We start from the raw sequence: 17,478 nt of genomic DNA, 5'->3' as shown, positions 1-17,478 counted from the left end.
TCACATGTAGGGTTATGTGTGTCACATGTAGGGTTATGTGTGTCACATGTAGGGTTAAGTGTGTCACATGTAGGGTTAAGTATGTCATATGTAGGGTTAAGTATGTCATATGTAGGGTTAAGTATGTCATATGTAGGGTTATGTAGTCCTAACCCTACAGCTTACCTGGCTTCTCTTTCTTCCCTGCTTCAGCCGTGTCCACAGCTGCCAAGATGAAAATGAACGCCAGGAAGGCAGCTGCAAATTTTCGACGCTGTTGCACATACTGCTGGGACTGCATTCTAGGAATAAACAGAGAAACAGAAGGTGGTGTCAGCCTAAGAGAGGAAGGCTGGTGGCACTCCTTAAGGAAGGGCGCCATGTTCCACTTCTGGAATAGATTTTCAGAAGGTTTCTATCAGTGCTCTTGAGCAGAATTCTTTCTTTTCTCTCCCACGGCCACTGAAGTAAGTGTTCTTCTGCAATTAGGTGTTTACTGACAAAAATACAATGGTTCCCCACTTAAGAACCTCACACGAAATTACCTGCTGAAGTATGACTCAAGAATTATGGAAGCAAAAGAATTTTCATGGCATAATTCTGAGCAGTGAATCTTGCTGGTAAGGTCTGTAACTATGGTCATCTTTGTGACTCCTGACAATTCCTAGAAACAACCTTGGTTTTGTAGTCCACATGGATAATCTGAATGAACACAGTTAATGGTCACTGGTCCACCAAGAGGGAGGTGCAAGACAGAAGTTGGGCTAGCATGCTTTATGTCAAATACATGTATAAGCTCACATAAAATCTAAAAATCTTCTCAATTCTAGGATAATAAAGAGATTACACTCACTCATAATTTGAAATTCTCCACATTTGCTCTGAGTCTAAAATCCTAGAATAACATTAGAAAGACTCTCCTGGAGTCTACGGCCATACCACCCTGAACGCGCCCGATCTTGTCTGATCTCGGAAGCTAAGCAGGGTCGGGCCTGGTTAGTACTTGGATGGGAGAAAGACTCTCCTGGAACTTGAAGTCACTTGTGACAACTAATTGTCAGCATGGTTACCCATGGTCATTAGCTCTGAGGATTTTTTTTTTTTCCAGAAGAGTGATTTTAGATTCCCTTGAGTGTGAACAATAAAACCTCACACACACACACACACACACACACACACACACACACAGAATTGATATTATTCTGTTCTACAATTTATTGTAGAACAAAGTGTACTACAATGTGTACATTGTCCTCTGAGGATTCAGAAGTTCCCACTGAGAAAGCACAGCTCACGAGTGAACTTTCCAACCACACAACGGGCTGATCTTTGTAGAGCCTTGTAATGCCCTTGGAGCCGCGTGAAGAACCACGGTCACTCAGGCAAATGGGTATTAGTAGAAAGCTGTTGTCACTGGTTACTTCTAACCTCAGCATTTCTAGTTTTACACTATTAAGTTCCTACTTTTATATGTATTTTCAAAAATGTTTCAAGTTAAATTCACTGAATTCTGAAGAGAAAAACCCCACCCAGACCAGAATTTCCTAAGGATACCCTTGTTTTGAGTCAAGGGGTTATTTTGCCATAGTGTGAGCTAACGGGAAGGAAAAAGAGGAAGTGGATGACATTTGGAATTAGAATGGAAACGCACCCTCTCTGCTTCTGATATGAATTCGCAACAATTCAGAGCCTGAAGAAGTGGGTGAATGTAGTTTGAGATGCACTAAGGAAAAATGCACCCAAGTCCCTGTGCACAGGAATTCGCCCGTGTAAAAGGAGCCACCAGCAGTAGGGTTGAGTTGGAGACCATCTTTCTTTTCATCTCCTTCTCCCCTTCCTCCTACTTTGCTTACTATTCTACATGGGCCTATATTTTGATAGCTTCCATTTTTCTGGCTGGAGAAAATGAATAACGGTTATTTAAGAAAGTAAGGGGTTTTAGAAAAAGGAGGACTAGAATCATCCCCAAATTCAAGTGTTCCCAAACATTGCCCAAAGTGCACGTTGATGCCTGCTGCTGTAGGAAATACTTGAGTAATTAGCACATGTGTGGCTCACGGGTCCCCTGCTTGTGGTATTTGCATCGCTGATTGTTTATCTGTCCTTAGCATCAAGTAAAGGCAAAAGTTCTCTGTCTAAATAGTTTAACCCTGTTCGCTCTCCAGGGGCGTACGAGATGAACGGACAAAAGGACTTGGTTCATGGCGAATTGTTGGCACTGAGGGAAATAAAACAGTGGCAGAAGGCTTGCTAAATCGGCTGTTCTTTTGAATCATTTCCTTATTTCCACCTTCTCTTACTGCCATTTTTTGTTGCACTTGCCCTGATTTAGTTTCATGGGGTTGAACCGTCAACTGGAAAACTGCCATAGACGGTGGTGTGTGGAAACTCTGTTGAGTTCATCTCCGTCACTAATAAGTCTAAAGCTCAGAGATCAAAGGAAACTAAAGATTAAGAAATCAACCCAAAGGAGATGAGTTAGTTTACAAAAACCTCATCCCTTCCCTAGAGAAAAAGCTGCTGAGAAGGAAAAAGAGAGCTCTCCTTCCTGTAGCATTTTAACAGGATCTAGAACTTTAAGAGGCGTTCAAACTCTGGTGTAAACGCAAGACTAGAATCCTGGAATCGAACTGGCCCCTTAGCGATCTGTTTGGAAGGACGACCATGGGACCCGGAGGCGGAAATGTTGGCTCAAACTTTAGCCTGACCACCTAATTTAGGGGATGTCCTCAGGCAAATCACAACCACTGGAACTTCTCTTTTGACATCTGCAAAGTGGCGGTGATTATAGCAACTGCTTGAGAGGCTTGCTGTGAAAATGAAGATGTAGACAGAGAGCCAACTCGGAATCTTAAGAAATGTATTATTAATTGCTGAATAAAGTTAATCCACCCTTACACTCTTATTACTTAGTACAAGGAAATACTTCTCTTCAATTTTTAAAATTGAGGTATATTGACACATAGCATTATACTAGTTTTGAGTGTACAACATACTGATTCAATATTTGTATTGCAAAACGATAATGTTGCTTTCTATTGAGAAATAACAAGCATCACACTTTGAACTATCTAGTATTATTTAAAAGCAAAACACAAAAGAATGAAACAAAAAAGAGGAGAGAGAGAGGATTTGATTGTCCACTGAAGACTTGTTCAGCATCATCGGGGCACAAATTCATTCTGACCTTGGACCTCCTAGGTTAAAATAAACTCAAGGACCTTTATCCCCAGTATTTTTTTTTTTTTTTTTTGAAGTTCAGGGAAGTCGAGAGGTTCCACGTTGAGACTCAGGGAACATGCCAATGCAATTTAACTTGTATGAAATGGGGGAAAACAAAAATCTCCTGTTGCAACTGTATTTTATGCCCTCTGCGTGCAGAAACCGTGCCAGTCCCCTCTTTTTGTTTTAAATACCTAGGTCCGGGACCCAGCCCAGAGTAGCTGCTCGGTCAGCTTTTTGCTAGTGAAAAATATCTCCAAAACACAGCATCAAGCACAGGAATTAGTATGCATGCTCAACTGATTTTTCCATCCTTTGTCTATGCCAGGGGACATGAAATTTACTGAAGGAGCCGGGCTGGAGACAACAGTCAGAATCTAAAGCAGACATACACAGTCAGTGTCCACAAGCGTACAGACTGCATCATCAGAGAATGATCTGCACCATGTATTACACATCGCTAGAACTTTCTAGACTTTTTGTGCTCTCTTTGCCCAAACTCCTGGGAAATAGTTTTTTAAACTTTTTATTGTAAAATAAAACACAATGTATAGAAAACCACACAAAGCAAACACACAACTTAGTGAATTATAAGATGAATTAATTTTCCACTCATATCCAAAGGCTTTACCATGTTCCCCATCGCCATGAGAGCCCTGGAGCTCCAACACAAATAGGCAGCAATTCCTTCTTTGCACTTCCTGAGGCTTTTATTCGAGTGTGCTTCTTTAGACATGACCAATCTTAAAAAAGGTTATCTTTTACATTTCTTTTATTAAGTAGGATTATCCTCCAGCCCCCTTTTATTCTTTCTTTTCCTGCTTTTCACTTTTTACAAGAACCAGGCCATGCAATCAGCAGTGGGCCACATTCTGGATTTTGATGATTGCAAACTCATGATGAATTCCAACATTCCTTTGTTCTGCTGCACACTGGCAGGCTGGGAGCAGAGGCTTAATCAGACTCAGGTGTTATCCCTTTGGCGAGGCTGTAAGTGGCACCATGCTATTTCCCCAGGAGCTGCACAGTCTTTTGTTTGGCTCTTCTGTGATGGGAACAGCAATGGGTCCTGCTCAGTGATTCCCGGGGGACTGGTACAGACTGAATATTTGTACCCCCCCAAACTCATATGTTGAAGCCGTACCCCTTGTCACCCACATGGTTCTAGGAGGTGGGGCCTTTGGGAGGGAATTAGGATCCAACGAGGTCATATGGGTAGGGCCCTCCTGAATGGGCTCCATGCCCTTATGAGACTCCTAGGAGAGTTTTCTTTCTGTCTCTGCTCTCTGTCATGTGAGGATACAATGGGAAGCTGGCAGCCTATGACCCAGAACCCAACGATCCTGACACCCCGATCTCGGACTTCGAGCCTCCGGAGCTAAGAAATAATAATAAAAATAATAAAAATCTACCCTGAGTGTTGCTTTAAACCTTGTTCCTTGGTTGTAGTTTTGTTATCAATCTACCCCCCCATCTGTATTTATGTGAGGATTCAGGAAGATTCCAAAAATATCCTAATGTTTCCTTTCTCCCCACATGAGCACATTCTTCCATTAAACCTTTTTGGGACACCTACCATATACCAGCCATGGAGCTAAACTCTCAGGATACAACAATGACCAGTGAGAAGTTTTTGCTTGTTCTCACGAAGCTTACACCCCAATAAAGTTTATACTGTCAAATGGCCAATAACGGTTCACTCTGTTCTGATAAGAACTATAGAATGTCATGATGTCTGAGGGAAGGACCACTACTTTGCATTTCTCTTTCTTGAGGGCAAACCAAAGACAGGGATTCAGTTAAGGCCAAAGATTTAATTTCCTTTAAGTTTCCTACAAAGCAAACGAAACCACTGATGGTCAGAAATTCTGTTACGGAGCATGAACTATGACTCACGTTCTAGATGACCGCAGTCATAGACTTAAATGTCTGTGTTCTCTTACTTCTCAGAAGTGACTTTAATTTAGTTTGAGGGAGATCGGTCAGCTTCTATTAGGAAGGTACTCACTTGGTTAACAAGCATTTATTGTACTATATGCGAGGACCTGTTTTAAGTACTTTATGAATACTGACATATGTTAATATTAATACTTGAAACATCACAAATGGTGTATCCATTTACTCAATTACTCAAAAACTCTGTGTACGTAGGAGTTGCAGCCTTCATAGCCTGAGCTGGTCTAGGCAGCGGTGACAAGGATTTGAACAACACGGACCAGAGTACTGATGCCGTGGTGCTTACATTTGGTGGGCAAAGTCAAAAGTAAACACATAGGCAAGTAAAGAAACTCAAAAATAAGATAACTTCTGATGGTGGTAAATTTTATAAACAAAATAAAAGGTGATGTGATAAACAGTGAGTCAAAGAGGACTGATTAGATAGGGTGGTGACAGATGGCTTTGTCCATGTGACTGAGGAAGAGCCAGAAGACTATGGTATATCTTATTGATAATTATTTTGCATCAAGCCTCCTAATTATCACTTTCATTTCTCATTCTTGTCTTCAGAGATGGAATAGGCCTAATCGCTTTTATAATTCTTCTGAAAATCAATAATTAGCCATCTACTCCTCCTGAGTGACCTTGTCCTCTCCACTCCGCTACAATCTCTGGATCCACTTAAGGTTCGGCCAACAACCAACGATTTCTCACTCCTATTGACTTACTAGTAAGCAGCCCAGTGAAAGCTGAAGTCTTACCATCGTATAATCTGTATGAATATCTAATCTCATGTTTCAAAAAAGAAAACCAACCAAATCATCATTTTAAGAAATGTTTACCTTTCTCAAGAAAAATAATGACCACCATTTATTTAATTTAAACATGATATCCCAGCGTATTCTTTTCTCCTGTTTTCTGACTTGGTAATAAAGCAGGAAACCCATTTTGACTAAAACCATCTAGCCACCTCACTTCTGACCCTTATTAATCTTTACAGGAATGTGCAGGTTTCTTGAAAATGGCTTTCTATTTCCAACTCCACTCTAAAAACACAAAAACTTCCAGGAAGAAGAAAGGGGGGAAAAATCAATCAACTGAAGCAAGAATTCAATGGAAATCAATTTGGTTACCCTTCATACTATGGCAGTGACGTGAAGGTATGTTTATTCAGCTATTTTTTGGAGCCACATGAGTTCAAAAGGGACTTGGGTCAGTTGTATTATTCCCTCGCTCCTTTCATTTGCTATAATCAAAAGTAACTGGAGATGAGCTTTTAGAATTTTAGAATGTTCTAGTTTCCTCTTAATCCTTTTTCTATCTGTTCACTGCAACCTGATACAGAGGAATAAGTAAGGGTTTTGTAGTAGGTGAGCCCTCAGTTAGAATCCCAGCTCTGGCTATGTAATGAAGCCCTGTATTTAATTTCTCTGGAACTTATCTTCTTCAGCTCTTGACAGGGCTGTGAAGACTGCCCACCATGTTTTGAGAGGGGAGAGGATGCATGAAGTCAGCACCATAGTACCTGGCACATGGCAGACCCACAGTGCCTTTGGTTGGTAGGCTTGCTTGCTTGCTTTCTTCCTTCCTTTTTTTAAAAATATTTTACTTATTTATTTGACAGAGAGATAGAGAGAGAGCACAAGTAAGCAGAGCAGTGGGTAGAGTGCGAGAGAGAAACAGGCTCTCTGCTGAGCAGGGAGCCCAACGTGGGGCTTGATTCCAGGACCTGAAGGCAGCCCCAACGTGGGGCTTGATTCCAGGCCTGACTGAGCCACCCAGTAGGCTTTCTTACCTTCTATCGCAGCCCCCTAAACCCTTCGTCCTTAATGGTATTAGGACAACAAATTGGCATTTTGCGTGGGATCTTCCTAGAATAGAAGGTAAAAAGCTGAATTTCCCCTGGGCAAAAATGGCAATCCAATTCTCCTCCTCACAGAGGACGACACTATCTTGTAATTTACCTTCTAGCATGAAGTGGCCGTTCTTGCTTCCCTCTGATCTATACTCTTGTAAAGCCTAGGTATAGACAGAATTTCTAGAACATGTGCCAATCTTTCTTTCTCACAGGAATTCCTTTGACCTGTGCTCTCCCTCCTGCACCCACTCCGTGTGTCTCTAGCTGGAAAGACTGCTAATTCTCTGAACTCAAAAACAGTGTTTCAGTCAACTGATCCTTGGCCCCTGCTACCCCGTACAAGTTCTTTCCCACATGTCTCTACCTAGCAAACTCTTATCACCTCCCAAGGCTTGCCACCAGGGATTTCACCTCTAATGAGGCCTCTGTCGAGGCCACATTGTCCTCTTTATCTTGGGAGCTCACTGTGTCATGTCCAATCCATAGACTTTCCATTCACAAACCCTGACCATACAAGTGGCGTATTATTGACTCTATCAACCGAAGCATAAAAAACCGAAAAATACCATGAGCCCACTACCCTGTTATACTGAGTAACCACCACTTAGTAAGTCCCCTTTGACTTGTCTTCTTTTGTTACCATGACTAGCAATTGAGTCTCTCTTAAAATCATTCCTTTCTTAAAAAAAAAAAAAATGAAATGATACATTTTAATTGTCATGCACAAAGCACGTAGAGAATAAAAAACTGTAGTCACGGAGCAGTCAATGGAGGTTCCTCAGGTTCCTTTCTAGCTAGCTGACTCGCCCCCACACACCGGCCAGGAAGTAAGTGCCCATCTTTGGAAAACTGCCAACAGTACAAGCCTTGAACCTTTCAAGGTCCTATTAGAATGACTGACATTTAGAGTAGCCACTAAACTGAATTTCTATCAAAAGCGTTAACATCAGAGGTGCCGGGTGGATCATTCATTTTAAGCGTCCGATTCTTGATCTCAGCTCGGGTCTTGATCTCAAGGTGGTGAGTTCAATTCCAGCATTGGGCTTCATGCTGGGCATAGTCCTACTTTTAAAAATAATAATAATAAAAAAAAATAAAAAGCCTTAACATCTAGTATAACTTTCGTTGTGTGCATGTGTGATTGTGATTATATTTGTGTATCTATGTATATAGTTGTGTATATACACAAACTGTATGCATTTCCCTGCAGTAATCCATAAGGCTTTTAAGGGACAGGACACCATCTTTTCCTTACATTCATTTGTAAAGCTCAGAACAGTGTCTGACACAGAAACGTCACTGATCTATTTGCTAAATGGATGAATAGAATAACATAAATAAGAGAAAAAATAGCCTGGTGTCCAATAGAGTAACTCACTCCACTATCTAAAATGTCACCAATTTCATACATGTATGTTCCCTCACCTGGCTTTACGTTTTCCTTGGCACAAGCCCATGTGGGATGTATTAGGTCTTTATTTTTGTTTGCTAATTATCTTCTCTCCCAAGACAGCAGACCTCTGGAGAAGAACTGTAGGTGCTGGCCGCTGAGATCATACTAAGACCAGGGTGCGGAAAGCACAGAGAAGTGGAAAGACATCCCAGGGGGATGCGTTGAGCACTGGGTGTTACGTAGGTGCGACTGTAATGAAAATACATTTGAATTCATGCGTTCCCTGAACAGCTCAAGACCCTTGATTTTGGAGTAGTTTATTATTTATTTAAGCCCACTTTCTCCACCTTGCTTGTGAAACACACAATATTCACAGAGGTAGGTGTTCTAAGGTTACAAAGACAAAGGGTTGGTTAGACAAATACACCACTGTAATTTTATCTTCCCATATAATACCTGTACTTAATAATGGTGATTTCTTCTGCCTTCTATCTTTGAGAGAGATTCGTTTCTATGGGGAATTTAGTGGTTTATTTTATTTTATTTTTTTAATTTTACTTATTCATTTGAGAGAGAGCGTGAGTGAGTGCGTGCAGGCATAGGAACAGTGGGCGGGGTTGGGGGGGTGAGGGGGGAGCCGGCTCTCCCTCTCCCCTGAACAGGGAGCCCAACATGGGGCCAATCCCAGGACCTTGGGATCATGACCTGAGCCAAAAGCAGAAGCTTAAGCGACCAAGTCATCTGGGCACCCTGGGAATTCATTGTTTTAATTTTATTTTCCCTTGCTTACAGGTTCCCTTTGTTTTCAGTAACTCTTCTTCAAGCCTAAAATCATCATATTGATTTATTCTTGAATGGTTTCATTACTGTCTCAGGCTCCTGCTCTCACGTAAATAGGCATTGTGTTTATAATGAAATCTGTTACTAAATCAGCCCTTCATTTTGGCCTTGTTAAGCTGTCTTATTTAAATACTAAGCCTTGAAAAGAATGTGTCCCAAGCACGTGCATGCATAACCTCAGCACAACCTCAGGTACGCTCTGCTCACAGCACAGAAGTAAATTCAGCAGCGTTCCACCTTTGATTTTAACTAAGTGCATATCAATTAGATTGATAAAGTAGGGCATTCGTTTGATTTTGCATAATGCAATGCCTCAAATACAGAGAACTTTCAGGCCAAAATATTTTTATGGCATGGTGGCACCTGCTGGAGAAGTGTGATATTTTAGGACATTTTTGTTAGACATCTATCTGCCAACTTTTAGAGCACCTGCTAAGGGCTGGGTCTATGCTGGGAATGGGAATAAGAGAAATGAACGTGATACAGCCCTTCCTCAAAAGAGTTCCAACTGGGAGGAAAGAGAAACAAGTATGATAATTCACTGTGGTAAATATTATGGAAAAATTATACACACAGTGCTTTCTGAGGGTATGGGCCCAAGTACTTATTTTGCTTAGCAAGTCTGAGTGAGGTAGAGGGTTGGAGCATTTTTGTCTGTTTTTTGGACAAAAAAAATAGTTGAAGTCTTCTAAGGAAGGAGGCAAAGAAGACAACTTCAGGCAGAAGGAGTCACATCAGCAAATGTATGAAGATGTTTGTGATCTATTCAGGGACCAAAAGTGATTAGAACACGGAGTACAGGGTATCAACTAGCAATGGATGGACCTCAGAAGGAGGAAGAGGGAATGAGTACATCCTGAGAGGAAGACAGACAGCGTCACACGTTCGTCTGGAGAAGAGAAGCAAGCGAAGGTGACAGAGAGAAGGAAAGGCTGCGTGTTGTGCGAGTGTGGCTGCAACTGCAGGTCTCCGCCAAGATGTCAGCCACCACACTCAGCGGTCCTTCCGGATGCTCTCGACGTGACTCCTCTTCGGGCTGTGGGATTTTGGTTGTTGTTCGTCAATTTATAGATGTTTTAGGGACTTCAACTTCAGGTGTTTATTACAAAGGTACTAAAGGTACTATAATTGGGAGTCAAGAACAAGATCTAAGACTCCAAACACACACACACACACACACACACACACACACACACCCTTCTTCTTTTTTTTTTTTTTAAGATTTTATTTATTTATTTGACAGACAGAGATCACAAGTAGGCAGAGAGGCAGGCAGAGAGAGAGAGAAGGAAGCAGGCTCCCCGCTGAGCAGAGAGCCCGATGCGGGACTCGATCCCAGGACCCTGAGATCATGACCTGAGCCGAAGGCAGCGGCCTAACCCACTGAGCCACCCAGGCACCCCACCCCCTTCTGATTTTCATAGGAAAACAAAGTTGGGCTAAAGCAGTGATTTTTTAGAGCACTGGTGTTTTCCCAGAGAGGCATCAAAGGCTGGTGCAAGGCACTGAGTGCGTCCTGAGCAGGTTTGCTGAAAGCCGCCGCCAGCCCTCACCATCATCTCCGCTTCGGCTCGAGCAGCTTTTCTTTCACTCCTTTCCCCCTTGGTTCCCATCTAACTGTCATCGGTGAAAAATGAAAACTTAATTGTCACCTGTCTAGCTAATCTCAAGTCTACACTGGAGGGGATATGCCAATAACACAAAACTATCTGTTTAAAACGCGGAACTGAACAGATGTCGCAAGGTATGGTGATGGAAATGTGAAATATATTTTGAGTATTCAAAATACCTTGCTCGTGGTATTAAGAGGAATTTCCATAATTTCTGTATGTAAAAATAGAAATTTTACAAGTGTGTTATTTGGACTATTCCAGACTTTACTAGAATTTGACAGGATTTTATCTTCTTATCAAAGATCAAACACATAGTTTAACAAGTACGATCATAATTACAAGGATAATATAACAGAAAGTCATATGGCAATAAAACCTTTGTTTTAATACGATGGAAAGAGAAGAGGCTGTAGAGTCTGCAGGATTTCCTCCACATTGACTCCATCGTTTATTGTATCAGTGATCTGGACAAAGTAGGTAATCTTTTATGCTCAATATCCTCCTTTATGGAAACTTATTATGTAGGCTTACGATCTGTTTGAAGATGACAACGAGATAGCGAATATAATATGACAGGTACCTTAGGAGCTCCATCAGTGGTAGCTCCAGGAGCTCCTGTGGTTCTTAGGGAAGAGAGTGGGATGGAAGAGAGTGTATCTTTATGAAAGGATACCAGGGACAGCTTAATACACAGGGTGGCAATACGAGATAGATAGATATATATACATATACACGTATATATATATATATATATGTGTGTGTGTATATATATTTTTTTTTAAAGAGAGAGAATCTTTTTTTTTTAAATATTTTAAATATTTTAAATATTTTATTTATTTATTTGACAGCCAGAGATCACAAGTAGGCAGAGTGGCAGGCAGAGAGAGAGAGAGGAGAGTAAATATTTGGTGACCACCTAGCATATGCAAGATAATAGGCTATGTTATAAAGGAGACACAGATGTGAATTATACCTGATCTCATGAACCCTACGAGATTACTAACTCATCATAGAGACCAAGGCAATTAAAGCATGTACCATATTTTGTGTGAGATATAAAAGCTGTAACTAAAAGCAAATGTGTTTACAATAAAAGTGTCTAATGTTTTCCCAAAATCTCTTCTGAATAGTTGGAAGGACACTTCTCAACTTGGGGCAGTAAAAATCAAAAGAAAGTCATCTGTATTGAGGAACTGAGCTAATTTCTCAACAGTATTAACAAGTTATAAAGAAATGCCCCCTGTTGCCTGAAAAGACAAATCCATACTCATTCAGCCTAGCTCAGCAAAGCAACCAATCTGAGCAATGGTTTCATGGGCACATACATATGCAGAGATTTATTGCAGCTTTCATGTTACTTTAATTAAAAAAAAGTACGAAGTCTCTTCAGGTTAAACAGAAAAGCAATATCCACAAAGCAATCAAAGACCAGTTCATTCCAATATGACACAACTCTCCCAGAGGATAAGAAAAATAAAGAATATTCATTAACTCATATTATGTGGTCATATAATCCTCATGTCAAGACCAGACCATGGAAAACAGGAAGAAAAAGAGCAAACCCCTCTTATGAACAGAAATGAAGAAATTCCTAAACAAAATGATACCAAAATCAACCAGGAATTACATTCTGGGTTTGTTCCCCAAAACGCAAGGTGGGTTTAACAGTCAAAAGTCAAGCATCAGCCACAAAATTAGATTTAGGAGAAAAAAAAAGTATAACTCTCAGCTTCAAACTAAAAAAAAGTATTTCCATCAAGATCACTTCTGTATTTTCATAGTCTTCTAAATAAGTAAGTACAACTTTTAACTACAAAGCTCAGATGGGATCTCTAATAGCTTGTGACTTTATCTGTTTACATGAAGTGACTCAATTAAAAACAGATGGAGGGGCGCCTGGGTAGATCAGTGGGTTAAAAGCCTCTGCCTTCGACTCAGGTCATGATCCCAGGGTCCTGGGATCGAGCCCCTCGTCAGGCTCTCTGCTCAGCAGGGAGCCTGCTTCCTCCTCTCTCTCTGCGTGCTTCTCTGCCTGCTTCTCTGCCTACTTGTGATCTCTGTTTGTCAAATAAATAAATAAAATCTTAAAAAAAAAAAAGATGGAGACTTTCACATTCACTAATATACCGCTAAGTGAATAAATATAATCCGACAATATTGTATATTCTGTATGGCTGCATGAGAAAGAGAATTATCAGGGAAGCATTTAGCACCAACTCAGAGTGGAAGCTCTTCTACATTTGCCAAAAGTCAAAGACCCAATGAAAGTGCCCCACCTGGGAAGTGAGACTTTTGAAGAGGGACCTAAATTTGTTGATTGGTCATAGACTCTTAAATCTGTACCAGAAAAGGAACTGATTATTATTATTTTTGATTGCAAAGAAATTAGGAAAATATTTACCTAGTAAGTCTGAATTGTATCTCAAAGGCTGTACCTGGTTTCTCCACTCAAGAACGTAGAATTACCCAGGAGTCTGTAAGGAGCAGGACTCTGTTCACGATTCAGTTCACAATTCACAATTCCTCTTATCACTACCAGGACTGATAAGTGAGTTCAGTAATGTTGTAGGATATCAGATCAATATCCAAGTAGCAATTATATAACTATGCATTTGCAATATATCTATCAAAGGCTGTTTATCTAGAATATATAAAGAACATTTCTAACTCAATAGCAATATGAAAATCCAATAAAGTGTGGGCAAGAGAATTGAACACTTTTCAAAGAAGGATATACAAATGGAAAAATAAGCACATGAAAGATGTTCAACATTACTGGGAAACCCTCAATGTGATACTCCTACATACTCAAGTGACTTAAAGACTGACCATAGCAAGGGCTGGAAAATGTTGAGTAATTTAACTCTCATAATCTTCTGATTACAAGTATTTTGGAAATCATTTTGGCAGTTTCTTAAGAATCCAAACATATACCTACCGTACAAACCAACGACTCTACTAATTGGGCATTTTCCCAAGAGACATGAAAACTTAGGACTACACAAAGACTTATACACAAATATTCATAGGAGCATACTCTATTTATAATAGCCAAACTGGAAACAACCCAAATGTCCATCAACAAGAAAACTGGTAAACAAACTGTGGTATTCTCATATTCCTACTAAACATAAACAAACAAAAAATAATTGATACATGCAAAATGTATGAATTTCAAAATTGTGCTGGGTAAAGGACGTTATTAAAAAATAATGTGAACTGCACAATTCTATTTTCATAAAATTCTAGAAAACACAAATTTATATAGTGACAAAAACAGATCATTACTTAGAATCTGGGGGCATTATGAGGACCATGAGAGAAAGATTACAAAAAGGGATCAGAGAATTTTTGGAAGTGATGGACATATTAATTATCTTGATTGTTGTTATAATTTTGGAAGTATATACATAAATCAGAAGTCATAAAATGAATAGATTAAATGTGCAGTTTGTGGTATATAGTCAAATTCAATAAAGCTTTAAAACTGCACATGCCAAAGAATTGCGAACCAGGGCATAATCAAGAGAAACTCTGGTCAACAGAAATAGATTCCAAGGGGCACCTGGGTAGCTCAGTTGCTTAAGTGTCCATCTCTTGATTTCAGTTCAGGTCATTCTCTCAGGGTTATGAGATCAGCCCCAGGCTCCATGCTCAGTGGGGAGTTCACTTGGGATTCTTTCCCTCTCCCTCTCTGTCTGCCCCTCCCTCTGCTCATTCTTTCTCCCCCACTCTCTCTCAAATAAATAAGTAAATCTTAAAAAAAAAGAAAGAAAGAAAAAATTGATTCGAAGATGACATAAATGTTGGAATTAACTGAAAGAGTACGGTAGATATGATGAATATTGTCACTGGTTCCGTAAGAAGGTGGAAACACAACAAACAATGAAGAATCTTAGCAGAAAAATGGAAACTAAAAAAGGATCAAATGGACATGAGAGAACTGAAAAATACATATGCAATATTTGTTGGATGGGTTAACAAAAGATTAGATGCAGCAGAAGAGAGATTCACTGAACTTGAAAATAGATCAATAGAAATGATCAGAATTCAAAACTTGAGGTATTAAAACAAAAACAAAAACAAATAGTGCTTCAGTGTCCTGTCCTGGGAGGCAGTGTTGAGCAGTCTACCATGCTCCAGGGAGCCCCAGAAGTAGAGAAGAGGAAGAATGTGGCACCACAAGTACTTGAAGAAATAATCACTGAGGGGTGCCTGAGTGGCTCAGTGGGTTAAGCCGCTGCCTTCGGCTCAGGTCATGATCTCAGGGTCCTGGGATCGAGTCCCACATCAGGCTCTCTGCTCAGCAGGGAGCCTGTTTCCCTTCCTCTCTCTCTCTCTCTGCCTGTCTCTCTGCCTACTTGTGATCTCTTTCTCTCTCTCTCTCTCTCTGTCAAATAAATAAATAAATAAATCTTTAAAAAAAAAAAAAAAAAAGAAAGAATCACTGAAAACTTCTATAGTTTGATTAAAACATCAACCCACAGAACCAAGAAGCTCAGCAAACCCCAAGCATGGTAAAAATAAATATTCCTCACAAAGACACTTCATATTCAATCTATTGAAAACAAAATTTAAAGAAACAAATAAAACACTTTTCAAGCAACCATGGAGAGAGGTGCATGATATAGACTGAAGAAGGGTGACTTTTTCTGATTTAAACAAAGGAAGTGAAAGACAGGGGAAGAACATCTGACAGAAGAAAAAAAATCCCAAACTGTAATTCATGTATTTAAAAACCGAGGGCAAATAAATACATTCTCAGGAAAAAAGGTGACAGAATCAGACGCAGGCAAGTTTTCTTTATACTGAATCCTAAATGCAGTTGTTCAGACTGAAGGGAATGGTCTATGGCTATGTATGTATCATAGAAGTTAAAATATATGTAATATGTAATTATAGCCATATATATGTATGTGTGCATGTGTGTGCGTATGACATGATAAATATATATTGTAAATTGTAGGGTTTATAGCATATGTAAAAGAAAAATGTATGACAACAATCAAATGAAAATGAAGAAAATGCGATTATACTCTTTTAAGAACTTCTGCATTTTACATAAAGTGATATAATGTTTTTTTTTTTTAATTTATTTTACAGAGAGAGAGATAGTGAGAGAGGGAACACAAACAGTGGGAGTGGGAGAGGGAGAAGCAGACTTCCCGCTGAGCAGGGAGCCTGATGTGGGACTCAATCCCGGGACCCTGGGATCACGACCTGAGCTGAAGGCAGACACTTAATGACTAAGCCACGCAGGCACCTCAATAATGTTCATTTTTAAATAGAAAGTTATTTGTCAAAGATACATATTTGAGTAACCCAAAACAATCAGGAAAAGAGAAACAAAGGAATAAAGAACACATGAGATAAAAAGAAATAGCAAGGTAGTATACTTAAACCTACACAAATAACTGCATGAAATACAAATACACTAAAAATATTAACCAAAAAGAGATTGTCCAACTAGATAAACGAGCAATACTAAACTGTATGCTATTTACCAGAGACACATTTTAAGGATTATTTTTTAAAAGGCTAAAAGTAAAAAGATAAGAAAAGATATTCCACCAAATCAGCAGTCATAAAAAGGCTAGTGTCTATAGTCACACTATTCAATACAGACTTGAAGAAAGGGACAATTAACAAAATTAGAGGGACATTTTATAATTAGAAAATATTAATCTATAAGACATAATACCAAATTTCAAACATGAATTACTCAATTATTCAGAACTAAAGAAGGAAATAGACCAATCCAGAATCATAATCTGGGGTTTTAAAATCTCCCTGATTAACTGAAATAATTAGGAAAAAAATTCAGTATAGATGAATTTTACTTGATACCAAAACCTGACAAGGACATTAAGGAAATTGTAGACCAATATTCCTGAGGAACGTAAACATAAAAATATATATTTTAATATTAGTAAATCAAATCCATATATCAAATACTTAAAAAGCTAATAAATCATCACCAGTGATATTTATTCCATGATGCAAGGTTGTTTTAACAACCGAATGCTCATGGATTTCACTGCATTAATAGGAGACCAGAATTATGGAGGAAAATCCTAGGATCATTTCAACAGAAAGCCATAAAAGAACTAAATCAAATCCAACACTATTTCTATATGTAAAACTGATGCACTAAAGTTTAAAAACTGCTGTAATCATTTTTTTTAATGGGCATAAAACAGTTACCTGAGTATGTTTAGAGATTTTAAGAAACTTCCAGAGGACAGTAATTTTGAGTTTAGTCCCAATCAGATGAGGTGAGGGGAGGAAGAACACTCAGGCACAGGCTGAGGAAGTGTGCAGATCTGAGTTAAGTGTGCAGACCTGAGTAAGTGTGATATATTCCAGGAGTCAACTCTTAGTTAAAGACTGCTAGAATGTCAGAGAGAAAAGTTAGGAAATAGAAAAGGAATGAAGAGAAGCTACGTTTCTGGGTGTTTCTTCCTTGTGTGTTAGGGTCCCATGAGAACGGCAGTGATGTTTTAACTTAGGACACATGGGCCCTCGGGAGCCCGGAGCCCAGCGGGAGCACGATCGTCAGTGCGTTTCTGAGAGCGCACCCCGAGAGGAGTCGGCAGAGTGACTGGAGGACATAGGACTGGAGTCAGGGAGGCTGA

General features: G+C 39.6%; 1 protein-coding gene across 2 annotated transcripts in view; it reads right to left on the bottom strand.

Annotated features, from left to right (window-relative positions):
* Positions 1-17,478, bottom strand: part of PTN (pleiotrophin) — a 101,425-nt gene that overhangs the window by 24,880 nt on the left and 59,067 nt on the right. For both annotated transcript variants that reach the window (XM_032304973.1, XM_032304972.1), the window contains exon 2: positions 166-281. In XM_032304973.1, the coding sequence (XP_032160864.1) occupies positions 166-280 (115 nt within the window). In that variant the 5' untranslated portion in view covers position 281. The remainder of the gene's footprint in view (positions 1-165; positions 282-17,478) is intronic.

The sequence above is a fragment of the Mustela erminea genome, chromosome 11 (assembly GCF_009829155.1).
Source record: "Mustela erminea isolate mMusErm1 chromosome 11, mMusErm1.Pri, whole genome shotgun sequence".
NCBI lineage: Eukaryota > Metazoa > Chordata > Mammalia > Carnivora > Mustelidae > Mustela > Mustela erminea.
Note: the sequence above shows the minus strand (reverse complement) of the source record. Positions and strands in the feature narration are given on the sequence as shown.